The sequence below is a fragment of the Physeter macrocephalus genome, chromosome 9, assembly GCF_002837175.3.
Source record: "Physeter macrocephalus isolate SW-GA chromosome 9, ASM283717v5, whole genome shotgun sequence".
In the NCBI taxonomy this organism is placed as follows: domain Eukaryota; kingdom Metazoa; phylum Chordata; class Mammalia; order Artiodactyla; family Physeteridae; genus Physeter; species Physeter macrocephalus.
Window position 1 is genome coordinate 352,369 of NC_041222.1, and position 22,099 is coordinate 374,467.

The 22,099-nt window shown below is 45.1% G+C and overlaps 1 protein-coding gene across 1 annotated transcript in view; it reads right to left on the minus strand.

Moving 5' to 3' along the window:
* Positions 1–309: 309 nt before the first annotated feature.
* Positions 310–22,099, minus strand: part of LOC102982550 (GTPase-activating Rap/Ran-GAP domain-like protein 3) — a 70,592-nt gene continuing 48,802 nt past the window's right edge. The window contains exons 10-20 of the mRNA XM_028493505.1: positions 20,254–20,362; positions 18,434–18,479; positions 17,298–17,404; positions 16,168–16,283; positions 14,196–14,300; positions 12,458–12,532; positions 9,231–9,342; positions 4,612–4,710; positions 4,132–4,248; positions 3,401–3,576; positions 310–962 (exon numbers count right to left, since the gene is read on the minus strand). Coding sequence (XP_028349306.1) covers positions 795–962; positions 3,401–3,576; positions 4,132–4,248; positions 4,612–4,710; positions 9,231–9,342; positions 12,458–12,532; positions 14,196–14,300; positions 16,168–16,283; positions 17,298–17,404; positions 18,434–18,479; positions 20,254–20,362 — 1,230 coding nt within the window. The 3' untranslated portion in view covers positions 310–794. The remainder of the gene's footprint in view (positions 963–3,400; positions 3,577–4,131; positions 4,249–4,611; positions 4,711–9,230; positions 9,343–12,457; positions 12,533–14,195; positions 14,301–16,167; positions 16,284–17,297; positions 17,405–18,433; positions 18,480–20,253; positions 20,363–22,099) is intronic.

A 22,099-nucleotide genomic window follows, 5' to 3' on the forward strand; every position in this document is an offset into this window, starting at 1 on the left:
CTTGTTCTGCCGTGTCCTCGAACCTAAGCCGGAGTGCTGGCCCTGCACCATGCCGACCTCAAGTGGCTCAAGTGTTATCAGGCCTTGACCTGCTTCACGGCGATAAGTGGGCTGCAGAGCTCTGTGACCTGCTTGTCTGTGTGGAGCAGCTCAGTGACAGGCACTCCGGGGTGCTGATGCTCGGAACCCACAAGGTCCTCGTTCGTGCTTCAGTGGAGTTTCGGGTGGGCCCTAGATTTTGTCCAAATCCAGGACATGGTTGTTCTCTGTGCAGCTCAGGCCAGGAGGTATAGACCCCCAGTGCTGATCTGCTTTTTCTCTCTCTCCTAATGGTGTTTCATCCCTTCTTCTTTTCCTAACGGCCTCTGAGAGGATGGAGACGTGGGCTGTACCCTCCCCTGCCACCCAGGCCCCACGCTGTGGGTCTGCAGGGCCTCTGAGAGCAACCTTACTCTCTAAAGGCCCTTCCAGTATGAATTACCAAACAAATGTTCTCAGTTACTCGGTTATTTACATTTAGCTTTTGGACTCTTCATTCCTCTTTTATTGGGAAGTGTGGAATGGTACGGGGAGGCCTGGAAAAGCTGAACAGGGCAATGGGCAGTTATATCATATTATATTGAACCACTTGGACCTACAAAGATGGCAGCTTCAGGTGGTGCAGCCGAAATAGTACGTCGCATGATACTGACACGATAAATAATACACAATTTTAAAGAAATCCTCATCACGGCATGACAAAATTAGAAGACACAACTCTTAGCCTTCTAGGTTCCCACTTGCCCCCATATCTGTCAACTGACCCTGTTGGCCTCCACATGGTGCAGCCTGAAGGCCTCCCCCGTGCTCTCGTTCACCACGTCGAATTGGTGCCGGTAAGCCACGCAGATGAGGTTGTCACTCTCTTCCGATGGCCCATCTACCAAGGTCATCACCGAGGGAGAGTCGGACAGACAGATCTCCTGTGTGGTGGACAATGATGGAGGAGAAAGGGGTGAGGACAGAGCAGCCACCTTCGTATCAACCCCCCACTGCCCGCCCCCGTGCAGAAGAGTTCCCCCGCCAGGCCCCTGCAGAGCCCTGTGCTTGCAGGGGAGGCAGGGGTGGGAAAGGACGGGAGGGATGGTGCCTGACTTCTTCTCCTACAGCCTGTCCTCGAGGCTCAGCCCTCTGTCCACTGCAGAGGGGAGAGGCCAGGAAACAATTTTACAAAAGCAATTCAACAGTGTGGCCTGTGTCAGCCCTCAGACTGTCTGGTCCCGTCCTGTCATTTAATAATAATGATAATAACAGCTAATGTTAACAGCTCCAGGCACTGTTCTCACTGAATCCTCATAACAACCTAATGAAGCAGGTAAGGCTGTTATTCTGTTTTACAGGTGAGGAGACTGAGGGTCAAAGGTCACATGACTTGCCTACGGTCACATGGTTTATATGTGGCAGAGCCAAGATCTGAACTCAAGAAACCTGACTTCAGAGCTTATACTCCATAAAAATGCACATGCTCGGCATAAATACTCATTAAGATGGCTAAGCGCTGTATGAGAAGACTAACATCTATTTAAAGCAAGATTGTAACTTGCTTTAACTGTTTTGCTGTTCTGTCCCCCGGAATTGCATATTAGCAGAAACTGAAACGCATAATTCAGGCAGCTTTAACGCTAGGCAAAAGTAACTTCTCAGCTCACTATGGGCCTACTCTGCCTTAGTGGCCAATGGTTGACATATCTGACACCTTAATGTACCATAGTTTTTATTATTATTTTTTAATATGTTTTACTTATTTGGCTGCTCCGGGTCTTCGTTGTGGCACGCGGGATCTTCATTGCGGCATGCGGGATCTTTAGTTGCGGCATGTGGCATCTAGTTCCCTGACTGGGAATCGAACCCGGGCCCCCTCCACTGGGAGCACGGAGTCTTAACCACTGGACCACCAGGGAAGTCCCTGTACCATAGCTTTTAAAAAAGCTAGAATGGTAAGATCGGGAAGGGCCTTGATGCTCCAGGAGGCTTCTCTCACAGGCTCCACACTCAGCCCAGCAGCAAATCCTACTGACTCAGGCAAAGGGGCAGCTTTGTCCACCACACCTTTCCACCTGCCCAGGACCAAAGCTGACCTCGTCTCCTGCCAGGGCCCTGCATCAGCCTCTTAGCTGGACTTCATATTCCACTCTTGGCCCCCTACTCTCTCCTCTGTCCAGTAGCCAGCATAGCCTTTTTAAAACCTGCCGCTTCTCTGCTTCAGACCTTCCCGTGGCTCCCGCTTTTGCTCGGTGTCAAAGCCAACGTCCCTGCAATGGCCTTCGGGGCCCAAGAGAACCTGGTCCCCATACACTGACCCCTGTCTGTCCCCTTGGCTGTAGCCGCCCAGCCTCTTGGCTGTGCCTTGAGCCGGGCCACTGGGCCCTCGCTGGCCGCTCCCCTTCTGCCCGGAGACCCTTTCCCCAGAGACCCTCATCACTCGGTCCCGTCTTTCATCTGGATCTCCCCTCAAAGGTAATCTTTTCTGAGAGGGCTTCTGAGATACCCTTTCTAAAAGAGATCCCCTACCTCCCCAATCCATGATCCTCTGTTTCCTTACCCTACTTTACTGTTATCCTCAGGACTCATAGACTTATTGGCCTATTTCTGTTGTCCTGCAACTAGAAAGCAATCTCCACAAGAAAAGACACTTTTTTCTTGTTGTTCATTGCTGTATCCCCAGGACCTAGAACAGCATCCTTTTTTTCCTCCTTCCAGTTTTATTGAGATATAATTGACATACAGCATTGTATAAAGTTAAGGTGTACAATGATTATCTGACTTTACGTACGTCATAAAATGATCACCACAGTAGTTTAGTGACTATTCATCACTTCATATAAATACAAAATAAAAGAAAAACAGAATTTTTCCCCTTGTGATGAGAACTCTTAACTTCCATATATAACATACAGCAGTGTTATTATATTTCTCGTGTTGTACATTACCCCCCTTGTACTTATTTGTCTTACAATGGGAAGTTTTTACCTTCTGACCACCTTCCTCCACTTCCCCCTCCCCCCACCCCCTGCCTCTGGTAACCAGGAATCTGGTCTCTTTTTCCATGAGTTTGTTTTTGAAGTATAATTGACTTTAAAACTGTGTTAGTTTCTGGTGCCCAACATAATGAGTCTAAATTTCTATACATTTCAAAATGATCTCCACTAGGGCGGCATCTTTGGGTGCTCACTGGTATGAATGAGCTGGATGGTGTCAGAAAAGCCCCGTTCACCTTAGTCTTCTGGGGAAACCAGGGCAACAGGCGAGGGCTCCCCAGTCAATTCCTGAACGCCAGTGGATGACAGACTCTGGGTGGAAGGAGGGAGTCCGCCTCGTGACACCTTGGCCAGGAGCCAAGCGATCTGCTGAGAAAACCTACCCTGATGTATTGGAATTCTTCAACAGGTGACTCGGACAGGGGAGATAACAGTGACATGCCGGTCACCCCGCTTGGCTTGCTATGTTTCCTCGTGACCAGAAGCAGTTTATTCCGAATGGCAACCACAATCCTCAGCTCTCTGCTATGGTGAGTGTTAGTGGCATACAAGTGGCAGCCTGGGAAGAGAAATCAACGATGCTGAACACACAACGAGAGGTGGGAAGCCCCCAAGCTTTGACAATTTGGTGATACCTAAGAACCCCGGAAATTAAGCATAACCCAGTGAAATGACTAAGAAACGTTCCTGCCACCAGGCAAAGTGGGACTTGAAATAAAAATTAGGTTGAATTACAGGACAATTAAGGAAGTCATGTTCCCTCTCTATTAGAGTTTGTGGACTTAGCTTCACACCCATTACATGATATGAACTAAAGTGAAGGGTGATCAGAGTTCTGGGAACCAAAGTCTAAAAGTCTCTTTTCACAGGTTTGCTCACAGAGCTTAACTCATTCCCAAACTTGTCAAACAAGACCTAGAATTTCCTTGAGTCCTCAACCTGCTTTTCTATCGCTCAAGCTCTCTTAGGGAAGAGTGATGCTACCTTTGTGATGTTTCCAAGTGAAAACAAATAAAATCAAACTCCCACTCATTTTTCTTCTCAGTAAAATCTGGGCAGTCTGAGAAAAAGATTAATTGGACAGAAACCACCAAAATATGAAGAATCGAGTCACCTTTGGTTTTCTCCAGCTTGTTTTCTCTGCAGTCATATTTGCCCTTCACGGCCTGCTTGCCCTCGATGCCCCTCTGCACAGCGCTGAGCCTGAAGACAAAGAGGCGGGCGTCTTTTCCTGGTGGGATAAAGCAGACAGAGGAGATGGATGGAAAAGTAAGACGACCTGGAAGAACTGAAAGGGTGGATTGTATAGGGAAACCACTGCTCGAGGAATCAGAATTTGAGGTGTTCCAGAATCCAGGAGAAACCCGGCATTGCCTTTATGTAATGATGCAATCAAGGATGCCCCCCCCCCATTCTCTCCCTCACCATCCCCTCCTCAGAGGACATAGGGGCCACCAAGGGCCCTGAGCCCTGGGGTCCAGGAGAAGAAACAGTTGGCACCACTGATGCAGCCAGAGCCCCACGACCCTTGTGTCGGCCGCAGGCTACACTCTTCCCTTCCTCCCAGAAAACGTCACCTGGAGAGGAGTACCACCTTTGTCTGCTCTGAAAATCAGAAGGTCCAGCGCCTCCAGCACATGCATCTGCTTCACGGTCAGAGTTTTGTCAAACACTGGCACTGATGGAAGGTCATCTGGAAGAGGAAACCTGGTTACCCGATGCTACAACCCAGCCCACACTTTCTAGAACCTACAAAACGTGCCTGTGGATAGTTTTGGACCCCGGTTCTCCCTAGGTGAGAAGGAGGACAGTTTCTAGAGCTTTCATAAGGGCTACCCAGAAAGTTCAAGCACTAGTCTCCTCTTAGCTCAGGGAGAAGGACTGGCATTTCTTTCCCAAAGGTATTCACAACTCCATACAGGGAGCATAACAGCAGGGCCCCTAAACTGTATTCTTCTCCTCAATGTTCATCAAAGAAAAAGCAGCATCTCCCAATTCCAATTTTTGCTGGGATTATTCCAAAGAAATGAATACCAAGTTTTAAAAAATGCTAATAAGCTTAGCCATTTCTCTTGAGCATTTTCTGATTTTTTGTCATGTTTGAAATCACAACACATCTTAGGTTAATTTGCATATTTCTCAAGAAAGCAAAATTAGAATTTCCTTTTGTATATAAAATAAAAACAAACTTCCTATTGCAACATGCCCTATGTCCGTGTCAATAGTAATTTACCCATAAATTTTCAGTATTTCTCCATATAGGAATATGAAATCTCCTTTTTAGACAAAAATAAAAGAAGAGAGAAATATCAATCACGTTTCCCAAATAACAGGAAAAAACTAATTTTAGTGGAAACGTTTGGGAAGACGTGAGGTAAACAGATGATTAAAGACACTGCAATTATACATAGGATTTGTTTTTAAGCTTACTTACTGGGATCTTAAATTGCCAGCAATTACTTTGCTCCTGGGGGTCCCTTGGACAAAGAGGGCTAAAAGAATTAAGGCTGTTCCATAAGCAAAGGGTCTGTTCTGAGCTTGACATAGACTCAGGGCAAGGCAAAGATGTCCCAGGATGGTATAGACATATTAGGCAGAAGTGTCTAGCTTATTCTTTACCTGCACTTCGAAGACACTTAGGTCTTCAAGTGTTCGGCTGTGGGTGTGGGTGTTTCCTTAATTGTAATTTAGGTGTGAGAGGCCCTGAGGATCTTGGCTCTTCCAGAAACCTGTCTGTCTGGGAGTTCATCCCTCCCTGGATGGTGCCCAGGAGGAAGTAGAGCTTTTATCATCCTACTCCTGCAGGCCTGTGAGAGCACTGTATTTGTCAGAGCACAGAGCCTGCTAGGCTCTTATTAGACAGAGGGCTTGGCTCTAGTTGCCCTTCATGATCGGGGCAAATGTAAATTCTGTGACAGCCCATCAAACACTTTCCTGCTCCTCTAGCCCAGGCCTTCCCAAGAGGATTGATTCTCAGGCTCTTTGGGCTTCTGCGGGGGCAGACTCAATTTTTCAAACCATGAAATGATCATTCCAGTACCCGTCTCTATGTTTGACTAAGTGACTGTGCTTGTTTCATTTTGTGAATGACAGTTCACATAAACTGAGGGCTTCCTACATGCCAGGCCTTAATGCGAAGTGTTTTATGTGTCATTTAATGTAGATTTCCCAGTGACCCTACTAGGTAGGAACTTCTAATACTCTCATTTAACAAATAAGGAACCTGAGGCTCAGAGGTGATAGAAAATTGTCTAAGCTCACGTCTTGAGCTTGCAGAACCCAACTCTGTGCAAGGACAAAGTCTGGGCTCTTAGCCAGTGTTGTAGCCTAAAAACAGCACTGCATCCCTGTGGATTGATGGGGTGAGCACGGGAAAACTGTGCCGTAAGGAATTAATGTGACAGAAGCACTTCATTTTACAGTTAAAACAGAGGGATACTGTGTGGCTGCCTGACTATGTACAGAGTAAATTAGCATTTATTCTCCATCTATCTTTCTCAGGTGGCTAAACAGGTTTATGTACAGCACAGGAAGGAAGGGAAGGAAAGGATATGAGAAAGTGACGTGGATTCAATGACTATTTCATAACATGGTTTCCTTCTTGTAATCTCTTTACGAAGAAACAATCTTTTAGAGCTGGCTTTTCTATTACTGCAAAACCAAAACAAATGGTGATAGCATATTTAATCAGTATTTAGTCTCCCTTCAGAGTAGGTTTTGCTACACTTAGAATGCAAAGAATCTTGATGTTTAATAGTGACCTCGAAAGGAGCAGACTCTCAAGGGGGTAAGTCTAATGAAATTAAGCAGAGGCTAATGGTATAGAGTGGAACTTGGCATGAAATGAAATGGAGAGATTCACTCACAGAGATAATTCGTAATACAATTAAGTGTAGACAAGAAAAAGGTAAACAAAGAAATAACAAGAGAATTATGGCTTAAAAGCGCTACAAGGAATACAAAGAAAGCCTTAAGGGTTATTCTCTTTTTAGCAAAGGCAAACAGGGATGCAGTACTGCATAACTAGGACATGAAAGTAATAATCTGAGTAATACATCTAAGCTGGTGGTGGGTGTATATGGCTACCACCTGTGTTAAGACAACGGCCCTCAAGTTTGAAAGAAAAGAATTTCCTGGCAGTCACAATAATCCTTATATCTGACACTTCCATTACATTTTGGATACGTAAAGATGAAAATTTCAGAAAGGGACTTGGTAATCTCGGTTTGGATTTTACATTTACATAGAAGCAACTCAAATAGAATTGTTTTTTCTGTTTTTAGGCAAGCCTTACAAATAGTCACTATGAAACATACTTTCTCTTTCTTAAAAAGGCAAACAGGTAGAATTTGACATTCTTTTCATCACAAAAATGTTCATAATTATTTGCCCAGGAGTATAGTCTTGGAAATCTGCATCAAGGTAAAGACAGTAACACTGGTAGAGTTTAATTTAATTTTAATAAAATGTAGTTAGTTTAGTGGAGAGAGCACTGGACAAGGAATCACCTCTGGTTCTGGTTCCAGATGTGCCACTAACCAGCTGTATGGTCTTGGGCAAGTCACATCATTTCTTTAGGCCTCCGTTTCTTCATCTGTAAAACTAAGAGACTAGACTAAACCCCCAAGGTTTGTTTTTTTAAATAAATTCTTTTACTTGGTTGCACTTTGAGCAAAATCTATAGATTCTGTTACCTTCTGGCAAGTTCATAGGGATAGAGTAATGATGATAGCGACTGTTTGGTAAGTTACTGCTGTGTGCCAGACGCTGCTTTAAGCACTTACGGGTAAGTGAGTAACTTCGTGTAATCTCTGCATCTCCTCCCTTGCGGTTAGGATCATCATCCTTATTTTGTTTAGTTCATCATTTCTCATTATTATAAACTATTTTTTAGCTACTTAAAAAATTACCCCCACTTTAGGAGAAACCTGAAGCTCAGAGAGGTTTTCTTCAACATCACCAAGATTTTCTAATTGTTTTATAAAAGTTTCTAAAATGAAATATTTAATTTAAATTCTGAATTTATGAATTTTAAGTTATCTTGCTTTTAGTAAATTAGTTATATACACAATTATATATGTGTATATATGTGAATTTAAAAAATTATGTTATGGATACAACATTTAAAGATATAGCAAAAATAACAGATAAGGTCAGAAATAAGTCCATTATAAAGTCTTGTCCACTTCTCATCGTCCTACAGGAGGCATCTAGCACGGGGCCCGGAACACAGCACGTACTTATAAATGTGCTGAGTCAGGGACCGAGGAGGGAGTAAAGGTTGAGGCCAAAGATGGGAAGATGCTGCAGTTTTAGGCCGTTACGTTACTCTCACAGGAGGTGGCCTTCAGGATGCTCATAAAGCATCACTGTGGTAACCAGAGACCGGGAAGCCTGCTCCTGTGCACGGAGGATGTGCCCTTGGAAGATGCTGTCTCTACACCTATGGCTCCCTCTGAAGCCCCAGGACATGAATTGCTACTAATGTTTAGCTCTTTTACCATTCATTAGGAGTCTGGAAGAATCCAAGGGGCCTCCTGCTGGAAAGGACCACACAGTCCTTGAGGCTAAATTAAATCCCCACTCGAAGTTGAATGCCCTCTACGGCATCCTTGCCAAGGTCATGTCTGATTGGTGACTGATCTGTGGTGACAGGGAGCTGACCGCCTCCCTGGGGGCAGGCTGACCCACCCGGCTGTGAAAAGTTTGGTTTTATATTGAGATGAGATCTGTCTTCCTGTCAAAATCTTTGTTTCTCTATCCATCAGATATAGGTTATCTAAGATTCTTATTGTTTGTTTTGGATACTGAGTACTTTTCGAATTAGAAATCTTCAAAGAAAAAAAAAAGCGTTTCAAGAGAGGGCATATCCTTGAGACAGCGGCTCTAAATAACAACCTGCCCGTGTCAATTTAAAGTAAAATTTTGGAACCATGATAAGTATTGGCCGCAAAGGAGATTTTCCTTGCAGGTTATTTGATATCCACAGACTAATCGGAAGGGATGAAACTGTCATGCATGCCCGCGCCCCACCCCCCCACGGCCCCGGCTTCCCTGTTGAAAACAAGGGAGTAATTTTTAAGGAAATAAAGCTCTGCTAAGGACACTGCTGAGGACCCATTTATCTAAAGGGAGCTGACCGGTGGTCACCCATCTTAGAAGGACTACAAGTTATACAAAGAGAGACATTTGAAGGAGCAGCTACTCACTAACCATCCACTAGCAAGACGCCAGCATCAGTGGAAACCAGCAAGGCCTGGCCCCAGGGATCTGCACACACGGCTTCGTGAGGGAAATTACTGCAGAAACACTGGGGCTCCCAAGGCTGCGAGGCAACCAAGCATCAGAAGGTAAGTGCACCAGGAAGAACACGCCAGCCCATCAGGTGGAAACGCACAGCACAGCACCGCCCAAAACAGCAACACAGATGCCCTCGAACCCTGGGAGCTAGAAGGGCTCTGACTCCGTTACCTTCCTTAAGAAGAAAGGTCGCCTTCCAGAAACGCACGCAATAGGAAAAGGCTGGAGTCACACGTTTCTGGCACCGTGACCAGAGTCTATATCGTAATGACGCCCCACAGGGGCAATAGGAGCATTGGTAACGTTTTCTAAGCAAACGTTTCTCTTTATTATAAAAGGAAGCCCCACCCAACTCTCTAAAGTCAGATTCCTGTGTTGCTGATTTGGCAAAATTATTAAACCGTACACAACGCAAGAAGTTGATATCGTCTTAACATGAAAATGCTTACTGACCCATTTAAGGCTACAAATCTTCAAGAAAAAAATAACACCTGTTTGCAGGAATATGGCGAGGGCTGCTGATGAAACCCACTCGTGTTCCCCCACGTGACACATTCACGTCACGGAACTCACATCCTTAGTTTCATTCCATGTCGGGCAGGAAGAGTCAGCACCACCTCACTGCTGCCTCGGAGCTGCGGCCGATGCCTGGAGTCTGCAGGCGTTGTTCGTGGCTTCTGAGCCACACCAGAATCAGGGACATTCTCAACCGAACCATTAATTTCCCTCCAAAGCATGTGGCTTGCCCTCAAGGGACAAGGAAGTCTGTGGAGATTCTCAGGGACGAGTTGAAGTCCCATGTCTTCACTTTTACCTGGGGCTGTACAAGAGCCCGTGTGCATGCGTAGGTGTGTTTGCATGGGCCGGGTGAGCACACGCTCGCACACTCAAAGTCGAAGCGATGGCTCTGAGGTCACCTGCAAGGGTGTCATTTGGGATGAGGGTAAACACTGTGTGCATTATTGCTGTCTTAGAAAAGTATGCTTTCCCTTTATAAAACCCAACAGCCGCAAAATGAATATCCTAATTGCTAAGATGAGGCTCAGGCTGTTGTGAAAAGATCACACAAAGAATGTGAAGATATTTTAGAAACTGAACGAGGGCTGCACAAGTGCAGGTCATTACTTGGAATGGCAGTTCCCTAAGATTTCTGGAAATTCTGAGTTTGTGACTTAGAGCAGGAGGATATGGAAAAGCAAAGCCAATGTACATGCCAACTGGGCGACAGACACAGACGCTAGAGCATTAGACACCAAGGTGGAAAGCCAACTCCGAATAACAGAATGTTCTCTGAGTGCAGGACACAAGATCAGAACCCTTATGCAGAACTGGAGTTTTTAACCCAGAAGATCTAGGGGCCCTGAAGGATCCAGGGGGACTTAGGGAGGTCCGTGAAGCCCTGAAACTGTATTCAACGTGCTGTATAGGTGCCATTCGTAATTTTAATGGGCTGGAGTGTGTGTGTTGGGGGCATGGGGGTCCACTGGCTTCACGGGCCCTCAAAGTGGCTAGGGACTGCGAGAGTCTGAGGCCATCACGTAGGAGGTGTCAGCGATGAGAACTCAGCCCCAGACCCACAGACGCTCTGGTCTGAGGCCTGATGGCATTTATCATTGCACTGGACTCCCTGTTGCCACGTGACGGGCTTGGTGCAGATTCTGAGGGCAATGATGTGGTCTTCGGGCCTTCCTGCCCAAGCCCAGAACTCTTTACTGGCTCCCCCCTAAGGACGTCAACACAGCTCATGAAATGATGGATGCCTAGGAGACTGACAATGCCCATTCTCTGGAAGTAGAGCGCTCTCGGGAGCAGCATGTGGGACTCTGGCCTCTGCGGAGCCAACTTCACAACAGTCCATGAGGGCCTGTAGAGTAGTGTTTCTTCAAGGATGGCCCGTGGCCCACTGGTAGGTCATGCGCTGATCCAAAAAAATGGAAGCTCTTTCTTTGTCGTTTACCGGTGAACAAGTTACTTTCATTTTTATGTACACCTAAGAACTTCTAATTAAGAAGGTTACTAAATCTTACTGGAATTTGTTATCTATAAAGGGCTTGACAACACTGCAAATTCTACTCTTCATTGGAACAAGCAGATAGTGGGAATTTTTGCAACCTTTGGAACCTTTGGAAGAGATGCTTTGCCATCGGTCTTGTCTGAAATTGGCTGTGGTTTTTCCACATCAGTTGTATTTTGAGCTCATCATTTTCTTGAAACCAGACTTTAAAGTTTGTAGGTTCTGCAATTCAGATACAGATCATCCATACCTTTACTGCGAAAGTAGATGTATTCGTAATTCTTTTGCTTTTACGATGGCCATTTCTCCAGTGATGCACTGTCTGTGGATTTGTTCCATTTAACTACCTTTTACATATTCTGAACATAGACATATTTCAGTATGTAGGGTATGGGCTTTACAATACAAAATCACGCAAACAGTAAGTTTGTACCGTGGCTTGTTTTCATTGTTTTCTCTCCTATGCTTGATGACCACCTAGTTCTTTTTCCACAGGAAGTGGAAATGAGAAGTAGATACTCAGGCCACAGAATTATTGGTTTGGCTGAATGAACTGTAGATGAAGCAGTGGTTGCTCAGCTGTGGTCCTCTGACCAACACCATCAGCATCAACTTGTTAGAAATGCAGATTCTCAGGGCCCACTCAGACCTACGGAATCAGAAACTCTGGGGGTGATTCTAACACACACTAAAGCTTGAGAAATACTGCCCTAGAGCCTTGCCATGTAGTGTGTCCATGGTCAGCGGCACAGGCACCACTTGAGATCCTGTTAGAAATGTAGCATCTTGGCCCTGCCACGCAGAGCTGTTGATGAGAACGTGCACTTGGTCAGAATGTCCAGGCGGTCTGTAGGCACACAAGGCTTGAGGAGCGCTGCTGAGCCCAGTCTGCTTGTCCAGGTCCCGTCTAGCAGCTCTGCTCCTTTAAGCAAAGGCACAGGCACAATATGGAAACAGGGAGGCTCTCACTAGATGCTACCCAACTTTATCTGGGGCTTCCCCTGCGGACTCCGCTGTAGACAAGCTGTTCCTCCTCCTGCTCCACAAAACTCTTTCTAAGAATCTCAATAACTTCATTGAGGACAAAGGACATTCACATTTGAACTTGAAAGCATCATCGACTCACCTCTTTTTTACAGATCCCCGCTGCCACCAAGCTTGATGGAGCATCCCCTCTCACGATGGATTTCAGTTTTAGCGCCTTACAGAACAGAGATCTCTTTTAGTTTATCAGGCAGTAAAAGAACAGCAGGATCAACAAGTATGATTTGAAAAAAAATTTTTTAATGAAACAGGAGTAATTTCAGGCTAAAGTTTCAGATTCCCATGCTGCGCTATCATTGAAGATAAGGAACGGAGTCAGCTGGACCTGGTGAAGCCCTCATGACTCCAAATGCTTTCTGTCATTTCAACTAATCGGTATATCAGTACAGTGATTTCCAAACCATCAGTGGAAATGTTGGTATTGGAAAAAATCCCCAGGTCCCTCCTCAAACTTGATGAATCAGAATCTCTGAAAGTAGAGTCAGGGTATCTTTTTTTGTGTGTGTTTTAAATATTTATTTATTTGGCTGCACTGGGTCTTAGTTGCGGCATGTGGGATCTAGTTCCCTGCCCAGGGATCGAACCCGAGCCCCCTGCATTGGGAGCGTGGAGTCTTAACCACTGGACCACCAGGGAAGTCCCGAGTCGGGGTATCTTTAAACATGGACCAAAGTTGGAGGGCCCCAGTAACAGTGCACCTGCTTTGGGAAAAGGTTATCTTTGCCGTTAAGCTTTCCTGATCGCCTTGCTATTGGCTTCGACTTTCGGGTCAGAACCTTGTCTGAAGCTGGCAGCTCTCCTCCTCCCTCCTGTGACATGGGACCAAGGCAGAAAGCTGTGTCACCTCCAGAACTGAGAAATACTAATGTCACGTAGGAGCAAGGCAAAGGGGGAATGGTTTCCTCCCAAACCTGGAATAAGGTGATGCCTGGGAGCCGCCTCACTGTGACGACTACTTCCAAGCGGTAGGGGGAATCCAGGTCTCCTGCGAGGACACCCCCTATGTGCTGACTCCTGCCAGGGAGGAGTTCAAGGTGCTTTCCCTAAATTGGCTCCCCACACTTCAGAAAATTCCCGGGAGGCAGGCAAATGATACGAGCTCCCTTATCAAGAGGGAGCCCAGCCTGGGCCCTGTGGCCTCTTGCTCCCAGCCAGTGCCATCCCGCTTCAGCATAGGGCTCTCCTCTCACTCACGCCTGCAGAGAGCTACGCCTACATGGTTATCAAAAATCTCCTTCGTCTAGGGACTTCCCTGGTGGTTAAGAATCTGCCTGCCAACGCAGGGGACACAGATTCGAGCCCGGGTCCAGGAAGATCCCACAGGCCGTGGAGCAACTAAGCCCATGCGCTGCAACTACTGAGCCTGCGCTCTAGAGCCTGCGAGCCACAACTACTGAGCCTGTGAGCCTAGAGCCCATACTCCGCAACAAAGAGTAGCCCCCGCTCGCCACAACTAGAGAAAGCCTGTGCGTAGCACCGAAGACCCAACACAGCCAAAAAAAAAAAATCTTCGTATAAACAACAAGGTCCTACTGTATAGCACAGGGAACTACATTCAATATCCTGTGATAAACCATAATGAAAAAGAATATGAAAAAGGATATATATGTATAACTGAATCACGTTGCTGTACAGCAGAAATGAACACACTGTAAATCGGTTATACTTTAATAAAATTTAAAAAAATCTCACTCGTGGTTCCACAATAATCCTAAGAGAAGTGACAGAGCTCTTCCAGGAGTATGCAAACATAACATTCTTTGCAGGCGGGCCATCTGGTTTGGATGTCAGAATAAAACAGGTATCAGAATAAAACCCACCTGCCCTATTCTAACGAACTCTGCCTGGCGGGCCTCCTCTTTCTTCCGCGCTGACTTGGGCGACTCTGGTAAGACATCACTGAAAGATCGTCTATTAAGCATGTTCTGAAAAAGAAAGACAAGTTATGAATTCCAGAGATGGTTGTCAAATCTCATCCTTTGGCTTCTCTTAGTCCACAAACCTATTTGTCCAAATGGTCCTACTTCTGCCTTCTCTATTCACTCTCTCAATAAGCATCTATGAGGCACCGCTTAAGTGCCCGCCAGGTCTGTGCTAGATGCAAGGGATTAAGGAGCAACTGGGGGAGAGCCCGCCCCGTGGAGGCTGAGAGCACGGGCTCTGGAATCAAGCAAACCAGCACCCCCCTCTTACTAAGTGCCTAACAGCGTGGTCGGCCACCACGCTGCACAGCTCCAAGGATGCCATTCTCAGAGAGGGGCACCCCTGGAACACGACATACAAAATTCTATGTGAACGGTACTCCCTGGAGTTGTGCAACTCTGTGGCCTTCTGGGTAACTTTGGGCAAGGGAGTTAATTTCTGAGTCTCAGTGTCTTTGTGTGGCTAATACCGGTCTCTGAGGTGTGTTACGAGGACTAAGTGAGGAAATGCATGGAAGGTGCTTGGGCACATACTCAGTAAATGTTAGTTTTCTTCCAAACTGCCGAGAACTGGGTGCACACATGCAATTAGCAAGTATTGGCTGAGCATCCACTGCTCTGCCGGATTTGGGGGATGTGATGCACATGGTCTGTGTCCTGGTGGAGCAGAGTCTACGGGGGAGACAGATTAAGAAACTGATTACATGACTGGCACATGGGATAATGTCTGTGAAGGGGAGGTCCGTAAAGCATGTGGAGGCATTTCACAGGGGCACGTGGCTTCAGCTGGGGAAGGCTGCTAAGGCAGTGATGTTTCAGCTGAGACCTGAAGGACAACACGTATTCCTCTTGGTACCCTCTCTTCACCGTTTCCTGACTTTAAGGAAAAAAGGGAATGGACAGATTGCCGATTATGGCTGGCTCTTTAGGGCCCTGGGGTTGGTCTGGACCAATCCCTGTGAGTAGTTAGGGTGTATTGATCAGCCAGAAGTCAAGGGCACCTATAACATGGTGGTGGTCACTGTGTTGAAGGGAAAGGACTGCACGAGCAGCAGCTCGTTTTGATGTTCTTCATCTCTCCGGGTGGCCACCTGAGACCGGACACTGCATTTATGTTCATACGTCAGTAGCAACTCCTTTTGCTGGAGTTTGTAGCTGTACCAATGCTAGGGAAGTCTCCCCGCTTGTTCTGCGCTTCCTTGCTAAATTTGAGAAATACTTCTAAACAACGATGATTTCATTTTGCATTAACACTCGTTAGTCACTCTGACATGTGGCGATCTCGCACTGAGTCTAGAGGCCTCCAAAAAGCATGGGTGCCCCTCGAAGCGCTGGGTTCCTCAGGGAGGTACTGGGTCCCATCAGTGTGGATACACCTTCAGCCTAGGAAGTATCTGGCACAAAGTGGATTTTCAGTAAACGTACATGCTTATTTCAGTGCCTGAATATGGGGCTCGCCAGTAAATCTCCAGAAAACCTTATAGAGCCCCCAGTCTCTCCCCGAAAATCCCCACTTTGCCTGTCTATCAGCTCCATGGCACGGGTAATGCTGAGCAGTACCCCCAAAGACAGATACCCCAAAAGTACTCTCAAATGCTCCAGGGATTGCTGACTGACATTCATGCCCTCAGCCTGCATCTCGACTTCCACAGGCCTTGGCTTTATGAAAATCACGCTCCTGTATATGGACATTCAACATCCCTTCTTCCCGTGACAACCATGAGAGAACAAGAGACCCTGGAGGCCACAGTCCAGTGTTGACAGCAGGATCAGGCGACTCTATGCTTTTCTGACCAGGACTCATCGCTAGGACTTGTGTTCTCAACTCAGACCCCATGAGAAGGAAAGAACACCACGGACCCAGGGTTACCTTATGCAAATCTGGCATCAAATCCTGGTATAAAGATCGAATCAACATATCTAGAGTTCGTCGACGTTTCTGGGCGAATGTTGGGGTTTCCAGAGTGGCTTTTTCACCATTAATTACTAAAATAAAGCAAGTTAAAAAGGGAGTTACAAATATTAACAGCCTATTGAAGAATGCCCTTCTCAAGGAAACTCCTCACAGTAAAGGCCACCCACTTTCCTAATACTGGTATAACTCTTCTTTCATGGAAGAATGCTTAAAAACTCTCTAAATTTCTCTGTACAAACCCATAGTCCACAGGTATGTCTCTTACCCTTCTTGTTGGATTACAAGCTTCCTGAGCAGAGGGTACATCTAATTACTTGAAGACCTAGCACACACCCAACGTGCCCTCGTCCACAATTCCACCCACTCACCCACCCATCCATCCATCCATCCATCCACCTACCCACCCATCCACCCACTCATCCAACACATGGGCCAAACCACCAGGATGCCATTCAATGGGATTAAATATATATTTGCTGCATTTTGTTAGAAAAAATAACAATTGCCTAAGCAGAGTACTAGGATTCTTAGCTCAATGAAAGTTTCTTCTGGAAGAAAAAGCCGGTGGTTTAGTGGACAATAGACACAGAGAGTCAATAAAGTGGAATGTCCAGTTACACATTAGAGCACAGAATAGAAAGTGTGCAGTACAGTTAGGAGCTTGAGGTCAAGACAGTTATGGGTTTGAATCCCAGCTGTGCTGTTATCTGTGCATTTTTAAGCAAATTATTTGGATTCTTGGGGTCTCAATTTTCTAGCTTGTAAAATGGATATAACCATATTTCCTTATAGGGTTGTTGTAAGAATGTAAGTCATATAATACGTATAAAAGAGCACAGAGCTAGGCATATCAAACTGAATAAATATTAGCTATTTGGTGGGTAGGATGGTAGGTATAGATGAGAACCCAGGAGAGACCTTCACAACCCTGTCAGAAAACTACGCTTCTCGTGAAGAATTAACAGAACATGGAATGCAATCAATGCTTAAACAATGATGTCTTCTTTACAGCATCCTGGGAGAATTGGAAGAAATGTATTCTGATGTAGAACAAGTTGCAAAAACATTTCAAAATAGAAACTTACATTTCACTAGCAAAAAGTCCCTGAATTCCTGGTGGTCTGTAAACACTGGTGGGGAGGGCAAGGGTGGGCCAAAGAGTGGTACGCTCTCCTCTGAAAATATTTTCAGCCTGTGTAGAGAACATTGCAGAATTACTTGGTTTTTCTTCAAAGATCACTGATATTTGGATCTTAAATTTGTTCAGTTGCCTATGTGGTTTGTTAGGAATACTCCTTCCATAGGAGGAGGGCCTTCTCTGGGCTGCCAGAGCCTTGGCCACCATGCAGCAATCCTATGTGCTTTAGGGAAAAGACCAAGTCTTACTGGATCCTTCGTGGTCCAACCCACCAAGTCGCAGGCAAGGTCAGGCACCTCAGGAACAATAGCAAAGACCACCACTGAGCACCCACTGTACACCAGGCAGCATACTTGGTATTTTAAGACATAGCATCAGCTGATTCTCACCAACCTGTCCAGGTAGAATCATTATCTTCACTCCACAGACGAGGCTTGAGGCTCCAAGAAGATAAACACTTTTTTTTTTCAAAGCCTCAAAGTTAATAAGTGATAGAGTTGGGATTCTAACCCAGATCTATTTGGCTCAAAGTTCATGCTCTTTTCACAACATCGTGATACCTTTTAACAGATTAATTTTTGAGAACGGGATTAATTTTTGAGAAGGATAAATGGGCAAGAATGTAGCCTAGGAAGGAGGGTACTCTGGTCAAGATCAAACATATCACACTTGTGCCCTCTGTGGAGCACAGTAACATTCCTGACCCTGACCCCTGGGTCTACTGCATGGAGCAACACTATATGAAACAAGCTTTTCCTGAAGACATGGTGGCTTTCAAATCAATCAAAAAATATGTATATCAAGAGTCTCAGGACTTCCCTGGTTGCGCAGTGGTTAAGACTCTGAGCTCCCAATGCAGGGGGCCTGGGTTCGATCCCTGATCAGGGAAGTAGATCTCACATGCATGCTGCAACTGAGAGTTCACATGCCACGACTAAGGAGCTGGCGAGACACAAGTAAGGAGCCTGCTTGCTGCAACTAAGACCCGGCGTGACCAAAAAAAAAAAAGTCTTAAAATGAATGCCAAATTAACATGTAAACATGAGAATTAGAACAAGCAATCGAGATAAAGTTGTTACCAACCTGTAATTGTCCTTTTGCTGATCATACCTCACTAAGGCAAAAATATCTGTGGTGATGGTTAAGGAAATTAATCAACGACCCCAACTCACACAGTCAACGGCTTGTGCTTTGCAAACCCTGTGTGCAGAATCATCCTGGACCTGCACTCCTGGGGTCAGGGCTCCTGTCACCCATATGCTGGGATGGCACCTTGACTTCTGTTAAAGAGACAGCCCGGGAAGACACAGGTTCAACCTCTGCGTGCTCATCCTTTCGGGAAAGGGCTACTTCTCCAAATCCGTCAGAAAAGCAATATAAATAACGCTATTAAGCAACTACAACAAAGCAAAAAGATCAGTTCCCTTGCCTGAAAGTATAAACAAGATCCCAAAATGAAATTAGTCATATATTTCATCTCACACATTTTGAAAAGAAAAGAAATTTAAATGTTTCCACTGTACACCTTCCTTCTCTCTCCTTCTGGCTTTGGTAGACAAAACAAACCAAAACAAACCAGTGTAGCTGGCAGCAGCCTCTCAGTAGAATCTACTTTGCTTGTGTTGGGCGAGTTGAGTCTGAAATAGTACCACCTCCACCAGCTTTTCTTTCCTTCTCCCATTCCTCCTCCTCCCCCACCATCTCCCAGCCCCAGCTTTCCTTAGTTAGGGCTAAAAACCATCCTCAGTCCCTCAAAGCATTTCCACTCCTAGACTTAGTGGAAAGAATTTGCATTAATTATCGGCTTGTCCCTTTCCAGAAACAAATATGCCAAGCCTCAAATCTAAAACTCATAACAAAAGGAAATTCTAAAAATACTGATGATCTCTCCGTCACTCTGATCACTTCCCTGCCCCTCCTGGAGAAGTTTTCTTTCTGTTCTACAAGAAGAACCGCTGCAGGAAGAGGGAAATATTAGTCCTACATCAGTGAACAGAGCAAGATATCACTTATTATTAATGTGTACATGCATATCTGTTTTCTTCCCCGCCCTCATGGCAATTTTGTGAGGCTACAGTGAACTAGTCAAAGGATGCAGAGCAATCTACTTGCAGATGCAATGAGTCACCACGGTTCTATCTCCCAACATTTTCACTGGAGTTTCCAAGGAACATGAACAACTAGACCAGAATTTATTCTGAAAAACGCCTATTAGTTGCCTTTTAGTTATTATGTACAACCTGTAGGCACTACCGCTGGGTCTCACTGTCACGGCCAGCGTCCCAGGACAACGGGGCCAAGGCTGGGGATGTGTTGGGCTGACCATGCTCATGTGCCAGGCCTGTGTGACTGAGCTGAGCTTGGACATTACCGAGAACTTCAGCAGGGCTTTGGCAGCAATATGAGCTAAAGAGGGATGAGAGGAAGCAAAGGGAAAGCAAATAAAAATAGGATTAATTCTATCATATCTCAAATGTCAAGAGATGGTAATGTAGCAGCCATTCCTAGGGCTTAGAATCAACAAAGACACAATATTTTGGCTTTTTATCTTAACTTGCAAGTTTTTATACCTAAAGCAAATTTCTCAGAGGATTCACTAACTATAATTCTTCTAATTCCTTTATTATCAATGGGTGGTAGGAAGTTTCCCTCATTTCATAGACTACCTGAGGAAAGGGAAGATAGTTCCAAAGTCAAGAATTCCCTGAGAATGCGTCCATCCATTACTGCAATGGATGGAGAGAGAAGAGGGAAAAATACAACACAGTGGGTCTAAGAATCTAGCAACGTAAAACAACCACAACATGCCAGTCAACCGTAACATTTGGTTTGAGGGTCATTTTAAGTCCAGTGAGGCTGACCAACAGCTTGCTAATGGGAGGGTTCACACAGGCTCAGGATACGTGTAAAGTGGGAGCGGATCATGGAAGGCTTGAAGGCAGGAGAAGGTTCCTCCCCTTCCTGGAACACGATGGTGACGATGTCATTTCCAATGTGGCGCTTCCTCTCTACCTGGATGCAAACATACAACACATCCCTTGAGAAGTTTGCTCACACACGGTACATTCACAGAGTTAAAGCACTAACTCGGCATGACAAACCCCAACGCTCACAGAGCCCGGAGCTTCAGTATCTTTGACTCCTTGCCTCCCAAATTTCACCAGCCCATCTCCCGCTTCCCTAGCCATCTCCTCCCCTCCTCTCCCAATTCAGGCCTGCGTTTCCTCTTGACTACCCTCCCTCAGGAGCCTCCTTAACAGCCTCCTTGCCTCTGTTCTCTCCCACTTTACTGCTCTGATTGGGTTCACGTTCACTCCTGCTTCATCTCCTTAGTCTGGCATTCAAGGCCCCCAGACTAGAGGCATTGCGTCAGAATTCCCCAGGGACGGGGCTCAAACATGTATATTTAAAAATATAAATAAATGCCTTTGCTAGTTCTGAAGCATATACTTGGCGAGAACAATGGCCCTACCTAATCTGACCCCAGCTGACCTTTCCAAAATGATCTCCTAGACCTGTGGTCAGTGAATCTTTTCTGTACAGGCCCAGACAGTAAATATTTTTGGGTTTGCAGATCGTACTGTCTCTTTACAACCATGTAGCTCTTCTGTCGTGACACAAAAGCAGCTATAGACAATACATAAATCAGCAGGCATGGCTGTGTTCCAGTAACACTTTATTTAACAAAACAAGCAGTACGCAGGATCTGGCCCATGGGCCATAGTTTGCCAACCCCTGTCCAAGACCTTTGCCTAATTGGCCAAACAGAATGATTCACTGTACTCCATGGATCCCTTGTGTGTCCCCTATTCTATACAGTAAGCTCCCGAGAACAGGATCCCTATCTGATTCATATTAGATATTATTCTCATTTTGCAAATAAGGAAACTAAGGTTTAGAGATGTTCTAATAATTTCAATTCAATTCAGTTCAAAAAAATTTTTGGCAATTGTTTCTTGGATATGACACAAAAAGCAGAGCCAATGAAAGAAAAAAATACACAAATTCAACTACATCAAAATTTAAAACTTTTGTACATTAAAGGATGCTATCAACAAAGTGAAAAGGCAGCCCAAAGAATGGGAGAAATATTTGCAAATCATATATCCAATAACATATATAAAGAGCTCCTACAACTCAACAACAAAAAAACAAATAATGTGATTAAAAAATAGGCACAGTACTTGAATACACAATTCTTTAAAGAAGATATACAGATGGATAATAAACATACAAAAAGATGCTCAATATATTAATTATTAGGGAAGTGCAAATCAAAAGCATAATTAGATACCACTTCATACACATTAGGATGGCTATTAAAAAAAAAAGAAAATAACCCAAATAACAAGTGTTGTTAAAATGTGGAAAAATTGGAACTTATGCATTGCTGGTGGGAAAGTAAAATATAGCCACTGCTGTGGAAAATGTTATGGTGGTTCCTCAAAAAATTAAACATAGAATTACCATATGATCCAGCAATTCCACTTCTGGGTATATACTCCAAAAATTGAAAGCAGGGACTCAAACAAATATCTGTACACCAATGTTCTTAGTGGCAGTATTCATAATAGCCAAAAGGTGGAAATAACCCAAACATCCACCAGTGGATGAATGGATAAAGAAAATGTGGTATAAACATACAATGGAATATTATTCAACCTTAAAAAGGAAGGAAATTCTGACACATGGTACAACATGGATGAGCCTTGAGGACATTGTGCTCAGTGAAATAAGCCAGACACAAAG